The sequence below is a fragment of the Astatotilapia calliptera genome, chromosome 5 (genome assembly GCF_900246225.1).
Source record: "Astatotilapia calliptera chromosome 5, fAstCal1.2, whole genome shotgun sequence".
Taxonomy (NCBI): domain Eukaryota; kingdom Metazoa; phylum Chordata; class Actinopteri; order Cichliformes; family Cichlidae; genus Astatotilapia; species Astatotilapia calliptera.
In genome coordinates this window covers 6,912,236-6,936,953 of record NC_039306.1, presented here as the reverse complement: position 1 = coordinate 6,936,953, position 24,718 = coordinate 6,912,236, and the positions used below count along the sequence as shown (strand labels likewise).

General features: G+C 41.1%; 1 protein-coding gene across 1 annotated transcript; it reads left to right on the top strand.

The window, feature by feature from the left end:
* Positions 1–6,232: 6,232 nt before the first annotated feature.
* apcdd1l (adenomatosis polyposis coli down-regulated 1-like) lies at positions 6,233–24,502 on the top strand. Its single transcript, XM_026166940.1, has 4 exons — positions 6,233–6,755; positions 15,993–16,176; positions 16,348–16,867; positions 23,212–24,502. Exons 1-4 carry the CDS (start codon positions 6,677–6,679, stop codon positions 23,974–23,976), a joined length of 1,548 nt encoding a protein of 515 aa, XP_026022725.1. The 5' UTR covers positions 6,233–6,676; the 3' UTR covers positions 23,977–24,502.
* Positions 24,503–24,718: the final 216 nt, after the last annotated feature.

Here is a 24,718-nt window from a genome sequence, read left to right as displayed (position 1 = left end):
ACCCAGGTGCCAGTGAAACCTAGCTAAGTTTGTTCTGCGCAGTGACATTACAAAGGGTGAAGAATAATATGCAAGAGATGTGGGTGTCTGCTTTTTCTCTGGCTGCATTTTTGGAGTCATGCATCTTGCAGATAACTGGTGGGAATGTGAATGTGTGATGATTAAAGAGCAGGGTGCTATCTGCTTAGGATGTGTGTGGCTGTGTCAGGAAGGCCAGCTTACTGTATATCTTGTTTTCATTTTTGCCTTTATTATATAGTCACAACTAGAGAAAGGGAAGCACAATACTACAGGAAATGTGGGTAAAGACAGCAGGGGATCACAAAGTAAAGGTCCCATCATAAATCAAATCAATGACTCACTCCTGCTGGCATTTAAGCTCACGTAGTAATCACCGTAGCCTTTCAGCTACACACCCCGTGTCTTGTTTTTTAACCTGAAAAATTAAGCAAAAGGAAGAAGAAGAGGAAGTATGTCTCTCCAAAAGATTAGGGAAAAGGGTTTTAGGCCCGTTCTGTAACACTGCAGCAAGTATACTCTGAATTCCTCGGCCTATCCTGATGGCTAAGCCCAGCAATTCATCTGCTTGTGTGTAGTGACCTCATTCTTTTGGTCACTACACAGAGCTCATGAGCATAGGTGAGTGTTGGAATGCAGAAAGATTAAACCAGAAGCTTTACCTTCTCTCTCCACAGCAGTCTCATACTACACAATACCAACATAGCTGAATACTCTCATTATAGGGAACGACTCTCCTCCAACCAAGAGGAAGCAATCCACCATTTTTCAGCAGAGGACCATGACCTCAGACTTGGAGGAGTTGACTCACACTCAGCTGCAAACAGACCCAGCATGTGCTGAACATCACGTTCTGATAGCCAACAAAAGGAAGGGATCCAGTCCTGAGATTCCCTAAACAGACACCCTGGATCCAGTGGATATGCTTTGATAAAGTCCAGCCCCTTTTCCGAACTTTGATCCCAGAATCATTCCCATTCCAACTGTAGCTACAACTAAATACACTACTTTTGGTTCCTTTGCCGCTGGAGAGGTGCCTTTCCTAAAAATCAAACTGTGCCTTGAGTGGACAGATACTGAACTTAAGTGGTGGGCATATGGAACCCTGTTATTCATTCAGGCTGTGTCCAGCCAAACCCATGGCTAATGGCCCAAACAGCAAATGCTCACCAACCAGAGTTTTACCCATTAAAAATAACATTTAGAAAGTTTAATAGCCATCTAATTTAATTATTTCTTTAAACATTATGTTGTCAAGTGGCGCAAAGGGAAGAAACTATATTTTTTCAATTCGTGGAAGTGTTAAAAAGCCCATGGAGCCTTAAGTAAGCAATTTTTAAAAGGGTTGAAAATACACAGCTGGAAATATGCAGCAGCAAAATTACTGTCTGCTCTCTTTTGCCCACAGAAGTTCTCGCACATTGGGTAACATCTTGGCTGTGCCATGGGTCCACACCTCATTGAGATTTTATGCTACTGAAGCTCTTTGTGTTTTGATTCTCAGCTGGTTTTGTTGTGGCTGTTATTTATCCAGACTTTGTGCAAATTACATACATTTTTGTTGTTTATGTGATATGTTATCACTAGTAAGCAATAAGCAATAACCAAACCCTATTTCTGTGGAACCTCCTTCTCTCTTGTCTCTTGTATGTGTTCAGTTTTTCTCAACAGAATAAGGGAAAGAAGCGAACAAAGGAGAAAGTAAAAAGCGAATTGCTGTTCAATGCACATTGACTTTTAGCCCTACTGGGGGCGCTGACAGCTTGCAGAGCGACCAAAAACCGCCTCTGTGCTTCTGAGCCACCAGAATACAAAATAACCGGCATGAATGAATCCACTTTAAAGCTCAGAGTGTGAATATATGGTCCACGTGAAAGTGGATGTGATTTTTCGAGCCTATGCATGTGTGTTGAGGTGTAGGACATATGCCTAAGCAAACACACACCACACACACAGCCCACCGCAGTTGATAGCTCCTGCTCGGTGGAAACGTATCAGTTTCAAGATTGAGAAATTATTTGATTATAAAATAGCGTTGACTGTGTGTTCTTCTGCAACTCATGCCAGCTCCTGGATTCATATGCCAGCAGGCCGAGCCCAGCAATTTGTGTGGGAGTCAACGTGTGTGTGTTTTTGTGTGTATCCGCCTGTGTGTTAGAGTCAGGAAATAGAAAAAGGGAGTGAGGCTGAGATTGAAAAATTGCTAATGCATGCATTTACATAAACACCAGAGCTCCATCACTGATGTACGTGTTTGTACGTGTGTGTTTGTGTGCATGTGTTTTTGCGTGTGCATTTCTGAGAGGACTCTGAGTTGATCAAAGCTTCTGACACCCCAGGCAGTGTCCTCCTGAGGGAGCCAGCTGTCAGATCTGGGATCAGAGATCAGCCGCTTCTGTCCTCCCTTCTCTTCACTCTCTGTGGGGTCTGTCACAGCAAGTTAGCACTTCGCCAGAGGCACTAATCAACAATCAGATTAAGCTCTCTTGAAATGATAGCTGGGACGGCTGGCAGCCAGGACGGACATGTCCAAAGGAGCCAAAGGAGTCCTATTGAATCTCAACCTTGAACCTCAGATGCTGGAAAACAAGTTGTGTTAAGCATCCTGAGACAGCGTCTTTTCGGGGTCTAAATGCTTCTTCGGTTTCAAAACACAAACAAACAAAGAAGCACTAACTAGAGCTTACTATTAATTCTTTAAAGTGATTGGTGTATTTGTTCTACCAGGTTTTTCAATCAAGCATAATGGCTGTGATTTCGTGAAAAGAGGATTTACAAAACTGAGAAAGGTAAATTGAACAGTTATCAATAAACTGGCTCTCTTTAAGATGGAATCCAGTGTTCTGGATGAGGTGTTTCTAAAAAAAAACAAAAAAACAGAAGAAAACATGCTGAACTTTTCTAATTTTAGACATACAGAAATGACAAAACTAAATGTCAGTTAGCTTTTGGAGACCAAGTGAAGCATAGAGTACATAAATAATGAATAATAATGAATAATTTCTTGAATAATCAGGCCTTATCTTATCTTAATGACCTTATAGTACCGTATTACTACAATAGAGCTCTTTGCTCTCAGACTGCAGGTTTACTTGTATTTAAAAGCAGAATGGGAGGCAGAGCCTTCAGTTTTCAGGGCCCTCTTCTGTGGAACCATCTTCCAGTTTGGATTCAAGAGGCAGACACCTTGTCTACTGTTAAGATTAGGCTTAAAACTTTCCTTTTTTGATAAAACATAAAGTTAGGGCTGGATTAGGTGACCCTGGATCCTCCTATAGTTACTTTGTAAATGGTAAATGGCCTGTATTTATATAGCGCTTTACTAGTCCCTAAGGACCCCAAAGCGCTTTACAATTGTAATAGGTCTATGCTGCTGTGGAATTCCCATGATGCATTTTTCTTCTTCTCTCACTTTTTTCACTCACTATATCTTTACACAATACTCTACATTGAATGATTAGATATTATTTATCTCTGGATCTCTTCCACAACATGTCTGTTCTTCTTGAAAATGTCTTCATCCACTAAACACAGCAGGTGAGGGTTCAATTATCATCCATATTATCCAATTATCAGGGGCGATCGTAGCTCAAGAGTTGGGAGTTTGTCTTGTAATTGGAAGGTTGCTGGTTCGAGCCCTGGCTTGGACAGTCTCGGTCGTTGTGTCCTTGTTGCCTACTGATGGTGGTCAGAGGGCCCGGTGGCGCCAGTGTCCGGCAGCCTCGCCTCTGTCAGTGCGCCCCAGGGTGGCTGGGGCTACAATGTAGCTTGCCATCACCAGTGTGTGAATGTGTGTGTGAATGGGTGGATGACTGGATGTGTAAAGCGCTTGGGGGTCCTTAGGGACTAGTAAAGCGCTATACAAATACAGGCCATTTACCATCCACTTTCACTAATCAAATACAGGGATGTGGGAGGCTGAGCCTGTCCCTGGTGCTGTCATAAGGTAGAGAGGCTTTACAGTCTGGGCAGGTGAACAATCTATTGAAGGGCTAACACGGGGAGACATTCACACCTTTAGAACTGCCAGTTAAGCTAACATCCAGAATGGAAACATTCTGTGGGAGGAATCCAGGGTACCTGGAGAGAACCCATGCTGGCACAAGGATAACAACAAGGACACACTAAGACCCACTTTAGTGTGTCAGTTTAGCAGATGGACCCAAGGACAATGAGCTCTCACTTCACCAATCTTGCAGCACCAAAACTAATTAATATTGATTATGTGAAATTTGGTATTATTTTAATGTTTTTCTATTTAAAAGCATTAAAGCTGCTGCTAATGGAAGTATTCCCTACTTCCTAAATTTCTCAGAGTAGCTATTTATTCTATTCTTCTAATTTTCAGACTGTGATGTCTAAATCTGGTGCGTCAAATCTTTTTTTATACCGCAACATAACAAATTGGTATTGTTTGAAAGTAACTTTGTTTTTGTTTTACAAAATCCTCATTTTATTTCAACACTGTGTGTGAAAGTTTGAATTTTAAGTTTTTTTTCTGTGTGATGATATGTTTGACTAACTTGGTTGTGCATTTTAAAACTTCTCATATTGTCTGGCTGCTCACATTTCTCCCTTTTGGAGATGTTTTCCAATCTCAGCAATTAACTTAGGGACCACGAAGTTGTTATTAAAGGTACAAAGGCAACAATTCCCCCTCAAATTAAAAAAAAAGAAGAAGAAGAAAACACACACACACAAGCACACATATAAATATCCTTTAATACCCGTTTAGTCCTCCGTGACCTTGAGAATGTGGTGCAAAGACTGTGAGAAACTGTGCGCTGTTGCTTTGAAGACGATGGCTCAGGAAGAAAATGCTTAGGCCGCCTGACAATTGGCACAGAAAACTTAATATAAGCAGGATGATGCATTACAAATCTGCCATATAAAACACTACACCGGTGGTAAAATTGCTTCACCCAATTGCATTGGCCGTTGACTGCATATGTGTGTAATGGTAGGTCGGGAGTGTATGCTGCCCTGTCTGCGTGCCAGGGCTCCGGTCAGCCCACCCATCGCAGATGTGTTGCCAACTCTCACTTGGCAGGCACTTTGAAACCTTTCTTTACCTCTGCAGTGGTCAACACTGTCAACATCTCCATCAGACCACATGTATACGCAGAGCCTCTGAATCAGTGTGACTGGAGCGTCTGTCTATGCATGTGCCTTTTTTAATGATGTGTGCTGCAGGTTTGTGCAAACCGCGTGTGTGTGCGCAGCTGCTGCTGACATGTATTTGTGCCTTTTTTTCCCCCTCAGCTTAAAGGGTCAGTGCACCCAAACTGAAAGAAATGCACCCACGGGAGTTTGACCAGTAGATTGTTTTGATTTTATGTTAAAAACTTTGTGAGTTTGTATCACAAACACAGCATTAACAAATTTATGCTAAAACATTCAGCAGCAGCAGCATCTCTTCCCAGAAATTGTGTTTCCATTACTCCCAATATGCCACAAACCTCACTGTCAACAGTTTTCATTGGGACTATTTCTTTGGGAGAACTTAAATCCAATAAAAACTGTCTACAGTAAAGTCTTTGGAGTAGTAACTGAGCTATTTACACACATCTTTTTTATATATTAATTCCAATGCAAACTCACGCTGTCCCTCCAATCATTGTTCACACACATATTTTTTTCTTTTTTAAATTTAGACCAAAAATTTTAGGAAGATTTTTGGGGAAGTGGCTCAAGTTTGGTTGGAGTTATAAATGGAGAGGCGCAGTAATGCTTTGCTCTTCACTGCTAACAAGGCATAAAGCAGAGATTAATCTAGACCGAATCAAAAAATGTGTACTAGGTATACCTCAGTCTCAGCTTCACCACAGCTTTAATGAATAAATACTAGCAGGTGACAGTACTGACCCACACAAACTGACTTTTTTTTCTCCCTAATGTCACATACTGAGATTGCCGTTCCTTGCCTGAACCTATACATTCATTTTTATGCTGTTGTTTAACCGAGTCGTGCTGTGGGATTGTGACCGTAGCAGTAACTTCTTTTCATCCCTGCCCTTTTGCACCTTGCTCTGAAAGCTTCTCAGAGTCTTCGCTCAAGGAAGCTTGAAGCTCAATCCCCCTCCTCCACACACACAAACACACACACGCTGAAACTTTCCCTATATCTGCCCTCCCTTCTTCCATCCCTCTCTCTCTCTTTACTCCCTCCTCTCAGCTCAAAACTATAAGAGCCAGACAGGAGTGCACACACATACAATCCTCCTGCTCACACACACACACCCTCACTGCACATGCTTTGAGTGGAACAGATTCACAGTGCTGCACTGGAGTGAGACAACGGTGTATGATTGAGAGAGAGTTTATTCTCACCCCGCGTCAGCTCAAGGAAACCACCAGTGTGCAGAGGTTCATGAACGGATGACCTCAACAGAGGACCTTTTTTATCAGACCATGGAAGCCAAGAATTGGAGCTAAAAGAAAAGAAGAGTTTTTTTACTTGTTTGTTTGTTTTTTTAAACAAAAAACACCTTTTTGGCTGAAGTGGAAATTAGAGTTTTGTCTGTGGGATTACTGGGAACTTCATTCATGAGCTCTTGTCATGTTGGTATCCTGCATGATTGTTTCTTGTTGACAGGAGCCATCTCTGTGTTTTGGATTTCCCACGGATCACAGTTTATATTCTGAACACAGTGTGTGAATGAAGGGCGCGGGAGCAGGAAACATGTCAAGCGGACGATTCAGTCACCTGTTGAGGGGTGTCTGGTTTCTGTGGCAAGGTGAGTTCAAGCACTGACTTCGGCGTAGTTAATTGGTGTAGATTTTGATTCTTGAAAAATGTTGAAGAGAAATGTTATTTTACAGTAGGCTTAAACTCACAAAGACCACGAGTCATGTAAAATTTACATTTTACACTTCAGCAGGTAATCCGGAGCTACAGATACCCCCTTGTAATCAAATGTTTCACTAGGAAAAGAATAAGAGACAGTAAATGCTTACTCTTGTAAGAACTAGAGCTAGAACTTTAGATTGGAGAACGAACACATGGTCAGACAAAAAAAAACAGAGATTAAAGCTGACATCTTCATAATTATAAGGAAGTCATTATGCTATTTGTCACAATTCAAATGAAAGCTCAACATGTGGATCACCACTTTGAAAAATTAAACACAAATTATGCTGATGTTAGACTTATGAATAGCCCGTCTGTGTTCCCCATCTCCCCCTGTGAGCGTCTTCAAAGCGTTTGTGGCCACTGGAGGAGTCTTCAAAAAGGGGCTCAAGCTGGTGCCTTTAAACAATGGCTCCCTAGGAGCAGAGAAGCGTGGCCCTGGAACTAATGTTGCCATTATGTTAATGGTTAGAATAACAGCAGACAGCCATTACTGACCCTACCTCAAGCTGCTGTGCCGAGCTGATGATCTGTCCGCTTGGCCTCGATCATGGAAGCAAAGCATTTTGGCCATCAGGGCTGGTTAGGGTGATGGGTGGCTGGAGGCAGACAGGAGGAGACATCTGTCTGGTGCCAGCCTTACTTTCCCCTCCCTTCAGAACCATCTCCTGCTCAATGCTTCAGTAGTAGACTGGTATCTTTGAGCTTTTCGCTTCTTCCCCACTCAAGTTTGTCAGTGGGAGACCGGCAAGGTTGAGTCGTCAGCTCCACACAGGACAGTTCAAACTGTGCAGAAAGCCGCTTAGAGAAGCTTTAAAGAGGAATTTGTTTGGATTATGTATTTATAACTTTTGGCAGATGTTTTATTATTTCAGATTTGTGCTCCTTTCCTATACTAAGTAACAGCTCAGTTCTAAAAGTTAATCTTTTGAAAAACTTGTCATTTACCCACACTTTGTTGGGAGATTTTCTCCACCTTTGAACGTGTAAAAGGAAAGGTGACCAAGTATAACTGGATTTAAAAAACTCCTTCAGCACACATCCAGCTTGAACTGGATAATAAAATGTCTGATCCAACCCCTAATCATTTTTGTTTAAGCTACATCTTGGCTGTAGCAGGTTCCACCTCTCTCCAAGTACATGAAACAGCCACCAACCAGATCTCCAGAACCATCTCAAGCCAGGCTTTTGAATTAAGATGAAAGAATTAAAATTTCAGTTCCAAAAACATCAACGGACCATCAACTTCCCTGTCCACTATCTAAATCTTAAGTACCTTGGCTGTCCACCAAAAAAAAAAGACCACAATGAATGAAGGTGCTCGTATAACAAAGAATCCTCCTCGTTGTCAGACAGCTCAAAATCCAGCGTTGGGCTTCAATGTGCTGCTGGCTTTCAGAGACTTTTGAAAAACATCGTTGAAGAGTAAGTGGATGTGTTGGCTTGAGGAGACAGCTGTTTTACGCAGTACGACATTATGTGTGTGTGTGAGTTGTTGCTTTGTGAATAGGAGCCAGAGTTTGCTAACCACAGTGGAACTGGCAGCAGCATCCATTGGGCAAACCCCTGTTGATCCCTTGTCTAAATAAACGAGGCCGTTGGATTAAGCAGCTTACACTGTGATGAAAAGACAACAGTAGTTGTCCTTGTGCTGCCCTGGGGACAGAAGGATACTCCTGGCCTGGAAGGCTGCGATGAGATCCTGGGGTTAAAGCCAAAAGAAGAAACGGGGACCCAGGGTTAGAATAACACACTGGACCTCATGTTCTTAGGAAAACCTCTAAATCAGCCTGACCTTCGTCTGACTTTAGTGACAAGGGTGGAAGGAAAGGAAAGGGATATTCCTGCAAAACAGCCCTGGCTGAGAAAAATCTACTTTGCATGCTGTTGTGCGGAGACAGAGCAGGGCAGCAGTACATTATCTATGCCGTAAAGACTATAATTATAAATTCAGTAATTACAGTTTTGAATGCTAGTGCCTTAACAATGAGGGCATTGACTGTGTACCAAGTTGATCAAGCTTAACGTGTGTCAATAAAACTGTCAGAATCTAAATCAATAAAGAAAGGACTAAGTTTAGAAAAGCATACCATACCATCAGCATGCGTTCAGAAGTATTGTCAACATAGATTATTTTTAGTTGCCAAATCAAGGTTTGTGTCAGCCTGCATGAGAGTCCTCTCTCACGCCTTTAAATTTTTTCTTAGACAGCCCAGAATCACACAGCATAAATGTGCTGAAGGGATAATGATAACTTAGGCTGCTTTATAATAAATGTGTTAGCTCATCGAGGGAACAGGAGGTTTGGCTGAAGGGTTAGCTTCTACCAAATGAGAACTGCAGGTCCAGGTAACGCAGAAGATGTTTAATGTGTATTCTGTGTTTTTAGCAACAGGCACTGGGCACCAACATCTTCTATCTGTATTCAGCAGAACGGAGTATTGAATAAAGTCCTCAAAGCATTATATGGAGGGATATATGAGTATCAATAGTCATTCACTGGTGTAGAACCAGAAGACAATAAATCCTTTATGGTTTAAAACAAACAGTAAATAGTAAATAGTAAAAAAAAAAAAAGAGCACTTTTTTAAAAGAAAAAAGTAGAACAACTGTTGTGCGGCCTGTTGTATTGAAATATTTACACCCCATGTTTGCGTACTCTTACCTTTTTGGATAAGATAAATAAAATTATTGTTTCTGCTGAACAGTGAAAATCTGTTGAAATAGTGGATCTTTTAAGAGTAAAAAGTTATTATGCAGGTGGTTGCATCGTCTAGATTAATTCAATTATTTAGATTAGAAGAGGAGCCGTGAGAAAAAATAAAACCACAAGCAGGAATATCAATCTTCACTGCGCATTGTGCACTATATGTGGATATCCTGCAAAACATTGTGCAGCCAGCACACACCCCTTCATTATCAGGTGCTGCAAGCCAAAACGCTTAGGAATCATTGGCTATTAACACCTATCCAAAATCTGGATGGCAGCTGAGTGAGTCAGGAAGCCTGAAAAAGCAGCTGTGAACTGTGAATAATGTGCAGCAGTCACCTAAATATGTGGAATGATGAGCTTCTGTAGCATTTAATGTTGCTTTTGAGAGAACGTGCACACATGCACCTCACTAATCTTGTCATTCTGGAGCACGAAGATGCCTCACCCCTCCAAACTCCACCCCTTACTGTCATGAACTTCGTTCACTTCATAAACCATTGACAGACACACGGAGAAAGAGAAGAAAATAAACAAAGACAGATGAAAGAAAGGAGAAATCTGAAATCCATCCAGGACAAATGAGGCGTAAATATCATGGCTTTTTCATCAGGGGGCGAGAAAAGTAATCAGGCGGAGAGGAAGGAGGGCCAGGAGGGCACAGGCACTTCAGGGACAGTTTAGGGAGTTTGATCCACAGCACAAAGAGTGATCAGAGCACAGAAAGAGGGTAAGGATGTAGTTAAAAGAAGAAGAAGAAGAAGAAGAAGTTGGAAGATTTATTTAAAATACTGGGGGGATTGGTCCAACACTGCCTTCATGTCAACACATTATTTGGATATTTTTCCCTCACCTAGGCTGCCTCCATTTTGGCAGCTTTAGTGATTCTCTGTTAAATATTTTCAGAAGTAGCTGTGAAGAAGACACAGACATCTCTCTCCGTGATGGACCAGCTGTGCGGTCAACTTCAACGTCATGCACTTGATTCCCCGCAAGCCCTGAATTAAAAGTGCCAGGATCTGGTTCTTGTTTTTACAGGATAGCTCCAAATAAAGACGTACATAAAGCCTTATTTTTAACGTGGCTCTGTGGACGAGACGTGAGAGAGGAGAGCGAACGCTGCCAGACCGTAATCACAAATGCAAACAAACAAACAGAGGGCAACCCGGAGGTCTCATATAAATGGTAACCCTTCTGCAGTCTACTGTGCATCAATGTGTGCAGTGTGTTTTTTGTGAAAGTGTACGTATGTGCGTGTGTAGGGGGGAACTGAAGGAATATATGAGCTCAAAGACAGGTAGATTACTTTGGCTGGTCATCAGTCAGATGAGGCGAACGCCAGTGTTAGTGGGGATGACAGACTGACCGTCCAGACCACACGCAGCTCACAGGCTGCGGCACTGACCTCTGGTGGAAGAATTGTAAATCTACACGATTTAGAGGAATGATTTTTGCTTGTGGATTCAGCAGTGTTTTGTAAGGCTTGATGGCAATTAAAAGAGCCGGAGTGCATCAAGGGGTAGAGTAGGAAGGTGGCTTTAATCCTGTCATTCCAGAATTTGTCACATTCTTCTCAATAAGGGAACAGCTTTGAAGGCAATTGTTGGATTCATCTATTGGATAATAAAACAAAACGACCTGTTGTTTTTTTTTGACACTCCAGAATGTGAAGATTAATATAAGAAATTAGCATAGAGCAGCAAACGTCCCCTACAGAAGAACTTTTCTCCTGGTCTTGGCTTTAAAATGATTATGAACACAATAAGGATTCTGGATGCTATCCCAGCCATTATAGGGCAAGAGGCAGGGACTAACACAGAGAGACAGACACCTACTGAAACCTATGGGCACTTTAGAATCATCAGTTAACCTAATCCCACTAATTATATTTCTTTGGACTGTGGGAGGAAACCAGACTACCCAGACAGAACCCAGAACACCCTGCAAAGAGAGGGGTCAGATGGTGGAGCTGAACTCAGGACCTTTTTCCTATGAGCCAACAGTGCTAACCACTGCAGCATGCTGCCTTTCTGCCTTCCCATAAGATGAGCGGAAGAAAATGGGTGAATGTAAATAAAAATGCAGAAACAGTGAGTCGCTGAATGTAGAAACCTGTAAGCTTACTTTTCTGATAAGTGATTTCTCTTTAATGCTTATTAGTATTTTTCTATCAAGTCATAAGGCTGCATGAAACCCACATTGTATGTAGTCAGTAACATATTCTTTCTGGATATTGTTGAATACTGTAAATTCTGATGTCTTTGAGGAAACTAGACTTTGGCTTTAGGAATTATAATGTTCCTGCAGCATTTCTGTAAAAAATGTGACAAAGAAGATTTTTGTCGCGGTTAAAGAAAGAGAAGAGGCTGATTTGGGGGGTTAAGGTGAGGACCTGGAGTTATATTTCAAAGTAATTAACTGTTTAATGAGATTAGAAAAAGAAACACTAAAATAACAGTCTAATGTCATCCAAGAAGTATACAATTATTAAATATTCTGATCAACACAGTAGTGTAAAATTGTTGAAGATTATAGAAAGCATACTATTATGAATACCTTAATGCTGGTAAATCTAGTTCTTTAGCGCATGGTCACTGTACATTACTCTAAATGCTATTACACGTTCTGTAAAGATTATTTCTACCTTTTAAAAAGTATTTAATAAATTCAGCTACTTCCACAAGCATCAAATCCATCTTTAAGCTTAAATGTAACTTTCAAGTCTCAGTCTTACATAAAGTTTTACTGGTATATGTAATGAAATCTGTTTTAAAAGATGCACTGACCACTATGCTGTGACAGGCCATATGAGTGGGAAGTTTTAGGGCCCGCTGTGGAAAAATAAATCAGTAGGAACCATTGCAGGGTAAAACTAATGCAATGTGACTGCCTGTGTAGGAAGTGAATCAAGTAAAATAGTCCCCCATCTCCTCCAAATGGAGACTGGGATTGGATATTATCATATGTATTACACCATCACCTCACTTGTGGTTGGAATAGGGCTCTTTTGTAGAAGAATACTTAAAACCCCACGATGAGCAATTTTGTTTTACTAAGCTCTGCTTTTATGAGCACTCTTTTAGTAAATGCAACCATATGCCCAACTGGAAGGAGATCCAAGAGAGGGAAAGGGACTGAATGACAAGTGACCTCAAGAAACACTCTATAGAAATGCTTTGGCAAGAACAGAAAGTCCAATATACCAGTCCAAATGACTCCACATCACAGACTGGGACTCTTGTCTCTGTGTCCATTCATTGTGCTCTATGCGAGTAACCACTTAGGCAACATGTTGCATGGACAGATAACACAAAACAGACCAATTGGATGACTTGTAAGGAGCCGTGGAAATTAATTAATCCTGATTAGTATTTCTGCTCCGGGTTCTCCCAAAGGAGCCCAGCTGGGACTGACTGACCGGGTTTCTTCACCAGCTGCAGTGACAGGGAGCATAAACAAACACATCACCACATAGGGGAAATTGCAAACATGTTTCATTGCCTGTGACAGCAAAAAGAAGAATTAATCTTATCAACATACCGACAGACTGCTGAAAGGAGGAAAAATTTGCTTTGAGTTTGAGTCTGGCTTTGTGGTCGATGGATGTACAGGTCAGACTTTACGGTTGTGTGTTTGTTTATGTGTGTGAGCATCAGCTGGAAGGACGTTGGGAAACGACTGAGCAGCACACATGTCTGCGGCTGTGGTCAGTGTGTGTGGGAAGCATTCCAAGAGCAAAGGGAACAAAAAATATCCTCCATTTGACACTAACAAGGTTAATAAATGCAGATCCGTCAGCCTCCATCTTGGAGCCTTTTAAAGGAAAATCAACATCACACACTTTCCGTTCAAAAGTCCTTGAGCTTCATTTGCTGAGCCATGGGAAAACCGAGTGGTCTGTGGGTCCTCATAGCTGAAACTTGCACAACTTACTCCAAACTCAAATGTAGCCTCGACAGGTGATCTTCTCCCTGAAAAATGTGGTGTAAGCTTACTAAAAGTAGTAAAGGGAGAATGTGACAGTTATGGGAGTAAAAGGAATAATAGAGCAAGTAAAAAGGAAAGGGAGGAAAAACTAGGCGGAATACTTAAAAAGAAACTTAAAGCAAAAGTGCAACAATTTCTAATGTTTTCAGCAAAAGACTGTAGCACTTAAAAAGCACTTTCGTGGATAGAGCCTGATCTGCATGTAGCAGTTTTACAGTTTTACTGTTTACATTCAGTGCTGCCATCTTGGATAGCTAAATCAGGGTATGTTGATCTGTTCCCACTAATATTGCCATTTCCAACTTGAGGGGGTGTCTCACAAAAAATTCCTGACTGGTAAATCAAAATTTCTAACATATTCTAGAATGCGCCACTAGCTAGCAGTCATATACACTCATTGGCCGCTTCATCAGGAACAGCAGCTCGTTAACACAAATATCTAAACAGTTAATCACATGGCAGCAACTCAAGACATTTTGGCATGCAGACATGGTCTGGACATCCTGTTGAAGTTAGAACTGAGCAACAGAAAGGGGAAGAAAAGTGATTTTGAATAGTTGGAGCTATCTCTAACGTTCACAGAGAATGATCCAAAAAAGAGAAAATATCCAGTGAGCGGAGGTTCTCTGTGCGAAAATATCTTGTAGGAGTCAAAGGTCAAAGCAGAATGGCCAGACTCCTCCATGCAGACAGAAAGTCAAAAGTAACTCAAATAACTACAGGCTACAACCACGTTTTACAGAGAAGCATCTCTGAACATACAACATGTCAAACTCTGAAGCAGGTGGGCTACACCAGTCAGCTAAGAACAGAAAACTGGAGCTGCAATTCACACAGGCTCACTCAAATTGAAGACTGGAAAAATGCTGCGTGGTGTGATGAGTTTTGACTTCCGCTGGGACATTTGGAAGGCAGGATCTGATCTTGGCATATAACATGAAACGATGGATCTTTCCTGCTTTATATTAGCATTATAAACTGGTGGTACTGGTGTCATGGCGCGGGGACTGTTTTCTCCTCACACCTTGGGCCTCTTGGCACCAATTGATTAAATGCTACAGCCTACCTGAGCATTGTTACAGACCATATCTGTCCCTTCATGACCAGAGCACACCATTCTAATGGCTACTTCCAGCAGAAATCACACACACAGTGTCACAAAGTTAAGGCCATCACAAACTGGTTTGCTGAACATCACAGTGCAGAGTCTCAAGCCAATAGAGCTCCTTTGGGATGTGGTGGAAGAGGCGATTGACATTATGGATGACCAGCTGACATGTCTGTGGCAACTGTGCGATGCTATCATGTCAATATGAACCAAAATCTCTGAGGAATGTGCCCAGAAAATGACAGCATTAGATAGAAGGCTGATACCACACTCTAAGCAAAAACACAGTCATTCTGTCCACATGTGACAATATTCCCCTACCAACACACTTTCACAAGTTCATTGTGTAAAGGTTACATGAAATGGTAAAAGCCTAATGAGGATATTTCAAGTCAACAAATGAAAATGAATGCAACAGAAGATGGAGGCATCTGCGAGAACACATGTAGCTTTGCTTTTTGACATTTCTTTTGGGGGGATTTAAAGCTGAAGCCATAACTTTGACACACGCAAAAGTACGCACATTGCCCAGACAGACCCCAGAGGGCTTCCTCATGTTGCAACCATGAGGGTGCAATCAGAAAATCCTATCGCTTTGGTCTGGTTGGAAACCACACCAGAGCACTCGACCTTGTTGTCAACACACGCATTGAGGTGAAATTGCAGTTAAGATTAATGGCAGACACACTGCAGATGTGCAAATGTCAGATCAATAAAATGCTATAGAGTGAATACGGCGTTCCTTTGGATTAGCTGTCAGTGTTTGGGAAAACTCAAGAACAAGAACATTAATCATCATGAGTGTTTTTCTTAAAATCATATTATCAGCAGATGTGTTTGGCTCAGTTGGCCTGCTGCTGTTGCTGACCCACCCGTTTGCATTATTGCAATTTTTTGAGAAAAACAAAATATAACTATATATACAGTACAAAGACTACACACTCCCACACAAACACTTCCACTCACACCTCCTGTCTCAAAGCAAACTAAAAGCCTGTATGTTGCAGCTGCAGGCTGATTGAAGTGACAAGCCAAAATTTTAGCACTGATACAAAGGTCCTGTTTTACAGCCATGTATGGATAAATAGCAGTCTTTCTCCTCATTACATAGAAAATTCAACAAAAGTACAATCCCAAAAGAGTTTGGACTGAACTGCAGTGAATCTAGCTTGTTTGAAATGTGAATATAACCAATAGGCTCTTAGCATTTCCATTTATTTTCTAATGACGGAGGCTGAGAGTCTTCCCATGCCATGGAGCGAAGCATTTGTGTTGATCAGATGGGATAACTGACACACTGTTTTGATTTTTCTTTCCAGCTCTGTTGGTGGTAGGAACAGGGACAAAACTTTGGGAGGTGCCAACAGGTCCATTTGCATCCTCCTCCAACTTCAGTGAGAGCCTCCAGTGGGAGCCCCACTGTCAGTACCATAACATACAGGACAGAGTGAGAATCACAGCAGATATACCACCACAACTGGATGGTACTTGGGTATCAATAAGGTACAAATTCATATAGAGCAATGATAATGACCCTCCATCTTAAAAACAAAAGCCAAATCAAGACCTGTCCCAAATAATTCAATACTTCAGAGTCATCTCTGTCATACTTAAGAACTTGAAAGCTATCCATAAAAACAATTGCCTATATAATTTTTCTCCTTCTGCATTTAGATGCGAAGTTCGTCCTGGTCCAGAGTTTCTTACCCGCTCCTACACTTTCCATCCCAACCGTCACTTCCAGGCCCTGCAGCACTACTATACCGACAGCAGCTGCGAGGATCCTAGCTACTCCCTGATAGTCAGGGGAAAGATCCGTCTGCGCCAGGCCTCTTGGATCACTCGTGGGGCTACTGAAGCTGAGCATCACCTCAGCAAAGTGGCCATTGTGGTTCATAGCCTTGCAGCCAAACAGAGGTTGGCCTCCAGGCTCCCTTCAACATGCGTAGGTCTCAGCCTGGGTCGAGTGGTGCCAGGGAAGCTCTACGAGCTATACAACACCCGGGCAGGGAGGGGATGTCTGGAAGCACTGGGTTTCTCCATGATGGAGATGGGTTTAGTACGAGTAGAAACGCAATACCACAGCCATGGAAGGAAGGTCCAGGAGCTGTTCTTGGGGGATATCCACACTGACTGGACACAAAGAACTCAGTACAAACCTACTGGGTACCAGCAACCACTGCAGAATGCCATGGTAAGACAGTACGGTGATTTTTTATCAATAAGCACTGAAAGCAGTTTCTGTTCATTTCATTTCATTTATTTATTTATTTCACACTTGGTACAACAGTTTCCACAGTTAGTTCTTTCAGACAAACCAACCACACTTTCTATCAGTAAAGCACTGCAACCATGTGTGAAAAGGAGCAGGAAGAAGAAAATATTCTTGTTAAACCCTGCCCCCTATCTACAATCCAACTTATATTGCAAGTGGGCACCAAAAATTAAGGAACAAACTAACATTAACATTTATCTCCGGTCCTAAATCAAACCAAACAACAAATTTACAATCAGAACATACCACTCCACATAGTAACAAGGAGAAATGATAAGTAAATAAAATAAATGAGGCAAAAAAAAAAAATGGATCCTTTGTCAATTAACTCCAATTTCATTCACATTCTTCATATTGAGTTATCGTTTTAGACATGTAACACTTTTTAAAACAATGAAAATTTATACAATTCTTTAAATTATAATGAAGAGAGTTCCACAGTCGTATACCCCTAACCGTTGGACTCATTAATCTTTGTGTAGTCCTAGCTAGCTGATGCTTAAAATAACATTTCCTTCTGCTGTCTTCTGCCCCCAAACACATTAAAAATACTCTTTGTAACTTAAAAGGCAAAATTATTTTTAGCCTTAAACATAATTAATAGTGTCCGTAGTTTCACTAAATCTCCTAATTTTAATAATTTCGATTTTATAAATAATTTATTTGTATGTTCTCTATATTTAACATTATGAATCATTTGTATCACTTTCTTCTGTAATAAGTTTAGAGGTTTTATAGTATTCTCATATGTATTCCCCCAAACTTCGACACAGTAACTAAAGTACAAGAAAAAAAGTTAAAAATATAAAATGTGCATTGTTTTGTAGTCTAATAAATCTCTTACATTTCCCAAAATATAAATGTTTTTAACCATCTTCTTTCTAATATATTCAATATGTGATTTCCACGTCAAATTTTCATGTACTATTACACCCAAAAAGCAAAAATCAGTAACTCTTTCAATCAATTCTCCATTAATGGACATAATGACTTCTTCCTCCTTTACACGATTGCCAAATATCATGAATTTCGTTTTTTGTCAGATTCAAAGATAATTTATTTACATCAAACCATTTTTTAAATCTTAACATCTCAGAAATCATAATTTCAACCAAATCTTTCAAATTCTCTCCAGAGCAATAAAAATTTGTGTCATCTGCAAATAGAATAAAATTTAACCTTTTTGATACGTCACAGATATCATTAATATATAAATTAAAACGTTTAGGTCCCAAAATAGAACCTTGAGGAACGCCACATACAATCTTTAATCTTTCAGAGGTATTGCCGAGATAATGTACATATTGCGACCTATTTTCTAAATAACTCGTTAACCAATTCAATGCCACTCCTCTCACACCATAATTATACAATTAAGAAATCAAAAAAGAATGTTGTAATGTGTCAAAAGCTTTTTTTTTAAATTAACGAATACCCCAACTGTGTATTTATTATTATGGGTTGCAGATGAAATATCGTCAATGAAAGTCAACAATGCTAATGCCAATGATCTATTTTTAAGAAATCCAAATTGATTTTCATTTATTAGTTGATTTTTTTCAATAAAACTATCAAGTCTTTGCGCAAAAAGTTTTTCAAGCACTTTTGAAAACTGTGTTAAAACTATGCTTATCTCTTGATTTATATAAGGGTATCACTTTTGCCACTTTCATTCGATCAGGAAATACTCCTGATTGTAACAAGAGATTTAAAATATCTCTTATACTACACTATACTTTAATACTTATACAGTCTAAAGTCTTTTTAATTATAACCATGTCTATACCATCACAGTCAGTAGATTTTTTATTATTTTTTTGAAAATATTTTTATTGAAAAAAGAAAACAACAGTACTTGCAGTTACTGAAATACAATCAACCTTTCTTCATTTTCCTAAGTAAATAAACATATATATATATATATAAAAAACACCCAGCACGCCCCTGCGGGCGGTTTATCCTTCAAGCTCGGGTCCTCTACCAGAGGCCTGGGAGCTTGAGGGTCCTGCGCAGTATCTTAGCTGTTCCCAGGACTGCGCTCTTCTGGACAGAGATCTCCGATGTTATTCCCGGGATCTGCTGGAGCCACTCGCCTAGCTTGGGAGTCACCGCACCTAGTGCTCCGATTACCACGGGGACCACCGTTACCATCACCCTCCACATCCTCTCGAGCTCTTCTCTGAGCCCTTGGTATTTCTCCAGCTTCTCGTGTTCCTTCTTCCTGATATTGCTGTCATTCGGAACCGCTACATCGATCACTACGGCCATCTTCTTCTGTTTGTCTACCACCACTATGTCCGGTTGGTTAGCCACCACCATTTTGTCCGTCTGTATCTGGAAGTCCCACAGGATCTTAGCTCGGTCATTCTCCACCACCCTTGGGGGCATCTCCCATTTTGACCTCGGGACTTCCAGGTTATACTCGGCACAGATGTTCCTGTACACTATGCCGGCCACTTGGTTATGGCGTTCCATGTATGCCTTGCCTGCTAGCATCTTGCACCCTGCTGTTATGTGCTGGATTGTCTCTGGGGCATCTTTACACAGCCTGCACCTGGGGTCTTGCCTGGTGTGATAGACCCCAGCCTCTATGGATCTTGTACTCAGAGCTTGTTCTTGTGCTGCCATGATTAGTGCCTCTGTGCTGTCTTTCAGTCCAGCTTTGTCCAGCCACTGGTAGGATTTCTGGATATCAGCCACCTCCTCTATCTGCCGGTGGTACATACCGTGCAGGGGCCTGTCCTTCCATGATGGTTCCTCGTCTCCCTCCTCTTTCTTGGGTTTCTGCTGCCTGAGGTATTCACTGAGCACTCGGTCAGTTGGGGCCATCTTCCCAATGTATTCTTGGATGTTCGTTGTCTCATCCTGGACTGTGGTGCTGACACTCACCAGTCCCCGGCCCCCTTCCTTCCGCTTAGCGTACAGCCTCAGGGTGCTGGACTTGGGGTGAAACCCTCCATGCATGGTCAGGAGCTTTCTTGTCTTTATGTCAGTGGCTTCTATCTCCTCCTTTGGCCAGCCTATTACCCCAGCAGGGTACCTGATCACGGGCAGGGCGTATGTGTTGATGGCCCGGATCTTGTTCTTACCATTCAGCTGACTCCTCAGGACTTGCCTGACCCTCTGCAGGTACTTGGTGGTTGCAGCCTTTCTAGCGGCCTCTTCATGGTTCCCATTTGCCTGCGGGATCCCCAGGTACTTGTAACTGTCCTCTATGTCTGCAATGTTGCCTTCTGGTAGTTCAATCCCCTCAGTTCTGACTACCTTCCCTCTCTTTGTTACCATCCGACTACACTTCTCCAGTCCGAACGACATTCCAATGTCATTGCTGTATAGCCTGGTAGTGTGGATCAGTGAATCGATGTCTCGTTCACTCTTGGCATACAGCTTGATGTCATCCATGTACAGGAGGTGGCTGACAACTGCTCCGTTCCGTAGTCGGTATCCGTAGCCAGTCTTGTTAATGATCTCACTGATGGGGTTCAGGCCTATGCAGAACAGCAGTGGGGACAGAGCATCTCCTTGGTAGATCCCGCACTTGATGGTAACTTGTGCTATGGGCTTGGAGTTGGCCTCTAGTGTTGTATGCCACATCCCCATTGAGTTCCTGATGAAGGCTCTTAGGGTCCCATTGATCTTGTACAATTCTAGGCATTCCAGTATCCAGCTGTGGGGCATTGAGTCATAGGCCTTCTTGTAATCAATCCAGGCCGTGCACAGGTTGGTCAGTCTGGTCTTGCAGTTTCGGCTGATTGTTCTGTCTACCAGTAGCTGGTGTTTTGCGCCTCTGGTATTCTTGCCAATTCCTTTCTGTGTCCCGCTCATGTATTGACCCATGTGCCTGTTCATCTTAGCCGATATGATGCCTGACAGGAGCTTCCATGTAGTACTGAGGCAGGTTATTGGTTATATATATATATATATATATATATATATATATATATATATGAAAAAAAAACATATATATATATAAAAACACAATGCCCCCCCCAGTCCCACACAGATCAACACAACCATCAAACATATAAGAGGAATATAACAGTAACAAAAGTAGATTTAAACAGGCAATACCTCTAGACTAGCAAAATAAGAGATAAAGGGTTGCCACTTGTGAAAAAATTTGGCAACGTATATTTAGTTTTTTCAAGTTTTAAAAAAAACATGACACCTTTAAGCCACCGGGAAATAGTAGGATACTTAACAGACTTCCAATGCAACAATATTAGACGTCTCGCTAATAGGGATGTGAAGGCTATAATATCCTTTTGTGTGGAATCAAGTGTAAGTGAGCGAACAGGAATCCCAAATACAGCAATCAGAGGACAAGGATGAAGAGTTACCCCAAGAACAGTTGACATAATAGCAAAATACCCTGTCCAGAAACCTTGTAGCTCAGGACACAGAAAAAACATGTGGCTAAGGTGACAAGGAGAACCATGGCATTTATCACATTTATTTTCCACTTCTGGATACAATTCAGAAAGTCTAGACTTAGAGAAATGCACCCTGTGTATGACCTTAAATTGAATAAGTCCAAGACGAGCACAGGAGGTGGAAGATCGTACCCTTGCTATAGCCTGTTCCCAAGACTCTTCATGTATACGAATTCCCAGTTCTCCTTCCCATGTACACTTAAGCTTAACATTAGAGTGGTTACTAAAAGACAGAATAGCATCATAGAGTTTCGAAATGGTTCCTCTGTGATGAGGAACAAATGATAACGTAGTTTCCCACTGCTGTTCTGGAGGTAAAAAAGATTTTTTATTTTTAAAGTTTTCTACAATTGCTATTTTCTTTTATGGTAATATCAGCTAAGAATATAGAATTAACCACTCTACTTTCTCCTTTCCAGACTTCCTCATATTCTGGGTCGTCATTTTTTCTAATTAAATTTGCTAAAGTAGGTCCAACATTTACAAAAAAAGAATTGAATTTGTTCAGTCATCGACAACTTGATTATTCTTAATGAAATAAATAGGCCGATCTGAGGGTGTGTTCTTGTTACCCAATACTTCTTTAAAAATATTCCAAATGCACTTAATATTATTCTTGTTTTCCTGAAAAAGTTTCATATAATAGTCTTTCTTGGCTTTCCTCAATATTAATACCAACTTATTTTTATAAGCAAGACCCTTAGTTATCCAAGGTTTCAAATTCTTATTCTTTTTCTTATACTTAAATGATACCAATAGACAATATTTATCATACGAGGCCAAGTAAGTGTTTAAAAATGCTCCATATGCAACGTTGACCTCATTAACATAAACTTCCTTCCAGTCCACTTCCATGAGATCTTGTCTAAACTTGTTAATTGCCTCGTTGTTTCTTAACCTTCTATGACTCACGAAACCAACTTCTTCCTTTCTTTTCATATTTAAATCAAAAGTACAAAAGACTGGTAAATGATCACTTATATCGTTTATGATGAGGCCACTCATAATATTACTCTCCAAGCTATTAATGAAAATATGATCAATTAGTGTTTCTGATTTATCCGTTATTCTACTCGGCTTTATAATTAAAGGATAAAATCCTTTTCCAAATAATAATTCAAAAAAATCTGACGCAGCCTGTTAATTAAGATGGGTCAACACATTACAGGCTGACAAACTGTTGTTGTTGTTTTTTTCAAACATCTAGGCAGTTTGGGTTTAGACCATATTATACATTTATAAAAAATAGTTTCTTCCAGGCCAAAAAACATTTTTTTAGTCTGGAAAATCTGCTCAATTTAGTCTTGAAGCAAAGCTCTCTAGGGGAAAAGATTAGTCAGTGAGACCATTAGTCAATCAACAGAAAATGTATCAGTCATTTACTGAGAAAAAATGTAAAACAGATTGTTTTCATGCCTGCAAAGCATTGCGGCTCTCAGTGTTGGATGGGGTGTTCGAACCACAAAGGAAGCCACGATATTTGGCAGGTAGCTGAAATGAAAATGTTCCACCGACAACACAGAGGTTGGCTAATGCCTATAACAGCACCTACATTTTCGTTGTTGCTGTTTAATTGTTTTTCAGAGCTTTTCAGCTTTATTCAGTAGCACGATGAATATTAGGAAAGCAGGGAGGGAGACACATTTGCATTTTAAACCAGCACCCTTTCACCATTTGTCACTCAAACTTGCCCCATCCTTCATGAAGCATAACTTCAAGCCTAATTAAAGAGGATTAAATATCAAAGCCAGTAATTCTAAAACGAGAAACGGACAGCATCTATTAAAAAAAATGCTTGGGGTCAACATCTAACATTCTTTTTTCTTGCAGCATCACATCCACCCCTGCCCTGTATGTGCTCTGGTGTACCGCTCCTCAGACCAGCGCCCCCCTGTGTTGCCCCGCAGCCCTGCAACCTATCTGTCTTTTGGAGGCCGATGGGTTAGCCAGCGCTGTGAAACCCGTCCCAATGTCCTCTTTCTTACCCGAGACTTCACCTTTAATCCCCACCAGCACGCCTGGGAGGGCATCTACCGGCACTATTCTGACTCTGCCTGCTCTCAGCCCACTTTCACCCTGAGAGCCTCAGGCCACTATGCTCAGGGAAACCCCTCCCCCAAAATCTCAGGAGCCTCTGAGTTTGTCTTCAAGGTAACCCAGGTCAGAGCCACAGCTATGGGGGAGCCCACAGCCAAATTGCTAAACAGTACAAAGCCAGGGAAGTGTGGTCGTGCTAGAGGATGGGAGGTCGGAGTAGAGCAGGACTTGACCCCCACAGACGGATGCACCGTGTTGGGTATCAAGCTGCCCCATAAAGAGTACGAGCTCTTCAAGATAGAGCTGGATCACAGGAAACACCCACTGCTGTTTATCGGCGAGAGGCCAACTGACGGGTCCAGTCCTGACCGACCGCTGAGGCGACCCACTTCCTTTCAGGCTCCCATGGTACTTTGCAGTGGGGGAAGCACACAGGCCGCCCGCTCAGGTTTTAACAGCAAGCAAGTACAGTTAGCAGCCAGTGGGACAGAGAGGCTTCCACAGCTGGTCCTGCTGGTGTTTGGATCTGTGCTTTGCGGCTGGCTCTGTGTTTACTAGACATTGTTCGCAAATCAAACCTGTTAAACAGCTGAAGCCAGTGATGGACATTTTTTCCTGGCAGCTGTTTTTCATTTTCCTTCCACATGATGACATGTTCATGACCACATGTGAAATAGGCAAGAAAGACATTTAGAAGATATATGCTGTCTGTAGGTTAACCTAAATGACTCACTTCATCTCCTTTTTCTAACAAATCTGTATAAAAGCCACCAATATATACAAATGCCATCGTTTCAGTATGTAAAACTTCATATATTCTTTTGAAACATGATACCTTTGTATGATAATCAAAATGATGCTCTCAAGTCGCAAACTGATTTCAAATGTGGGTCTTCATTAATATGCAAGCCAGGGCTATTTCAGTTACTTTTCACCAAGATGCAGTACAACTAATGCACTTTGTAAATAATATTTTATCAGCATATTGGTAAGAACAGTTACCATCACTGGTCAAGTTTTAGTGTATTAGTCTTTTTTCTATCAACAGCCAGTCTAAACAAATTAATGAAATTAATATTTATTTTATCCATTTATACTGTGCTTTTTTATAAAAATCTTTTTTTTGTCTAATATTTTAGTTAGTTTTGTCATTTAATATTTCCATGTCTATTAAAAGTTGCTTATCATAATATTTTTGTGAGATTCCTTTTCATCGTTCATATCATCAAGACAAAAGTTATGTGGGGTGCTCTATAAATTCAGTTTATTTTAACTAAACTTGATTTATATTACATTTCTA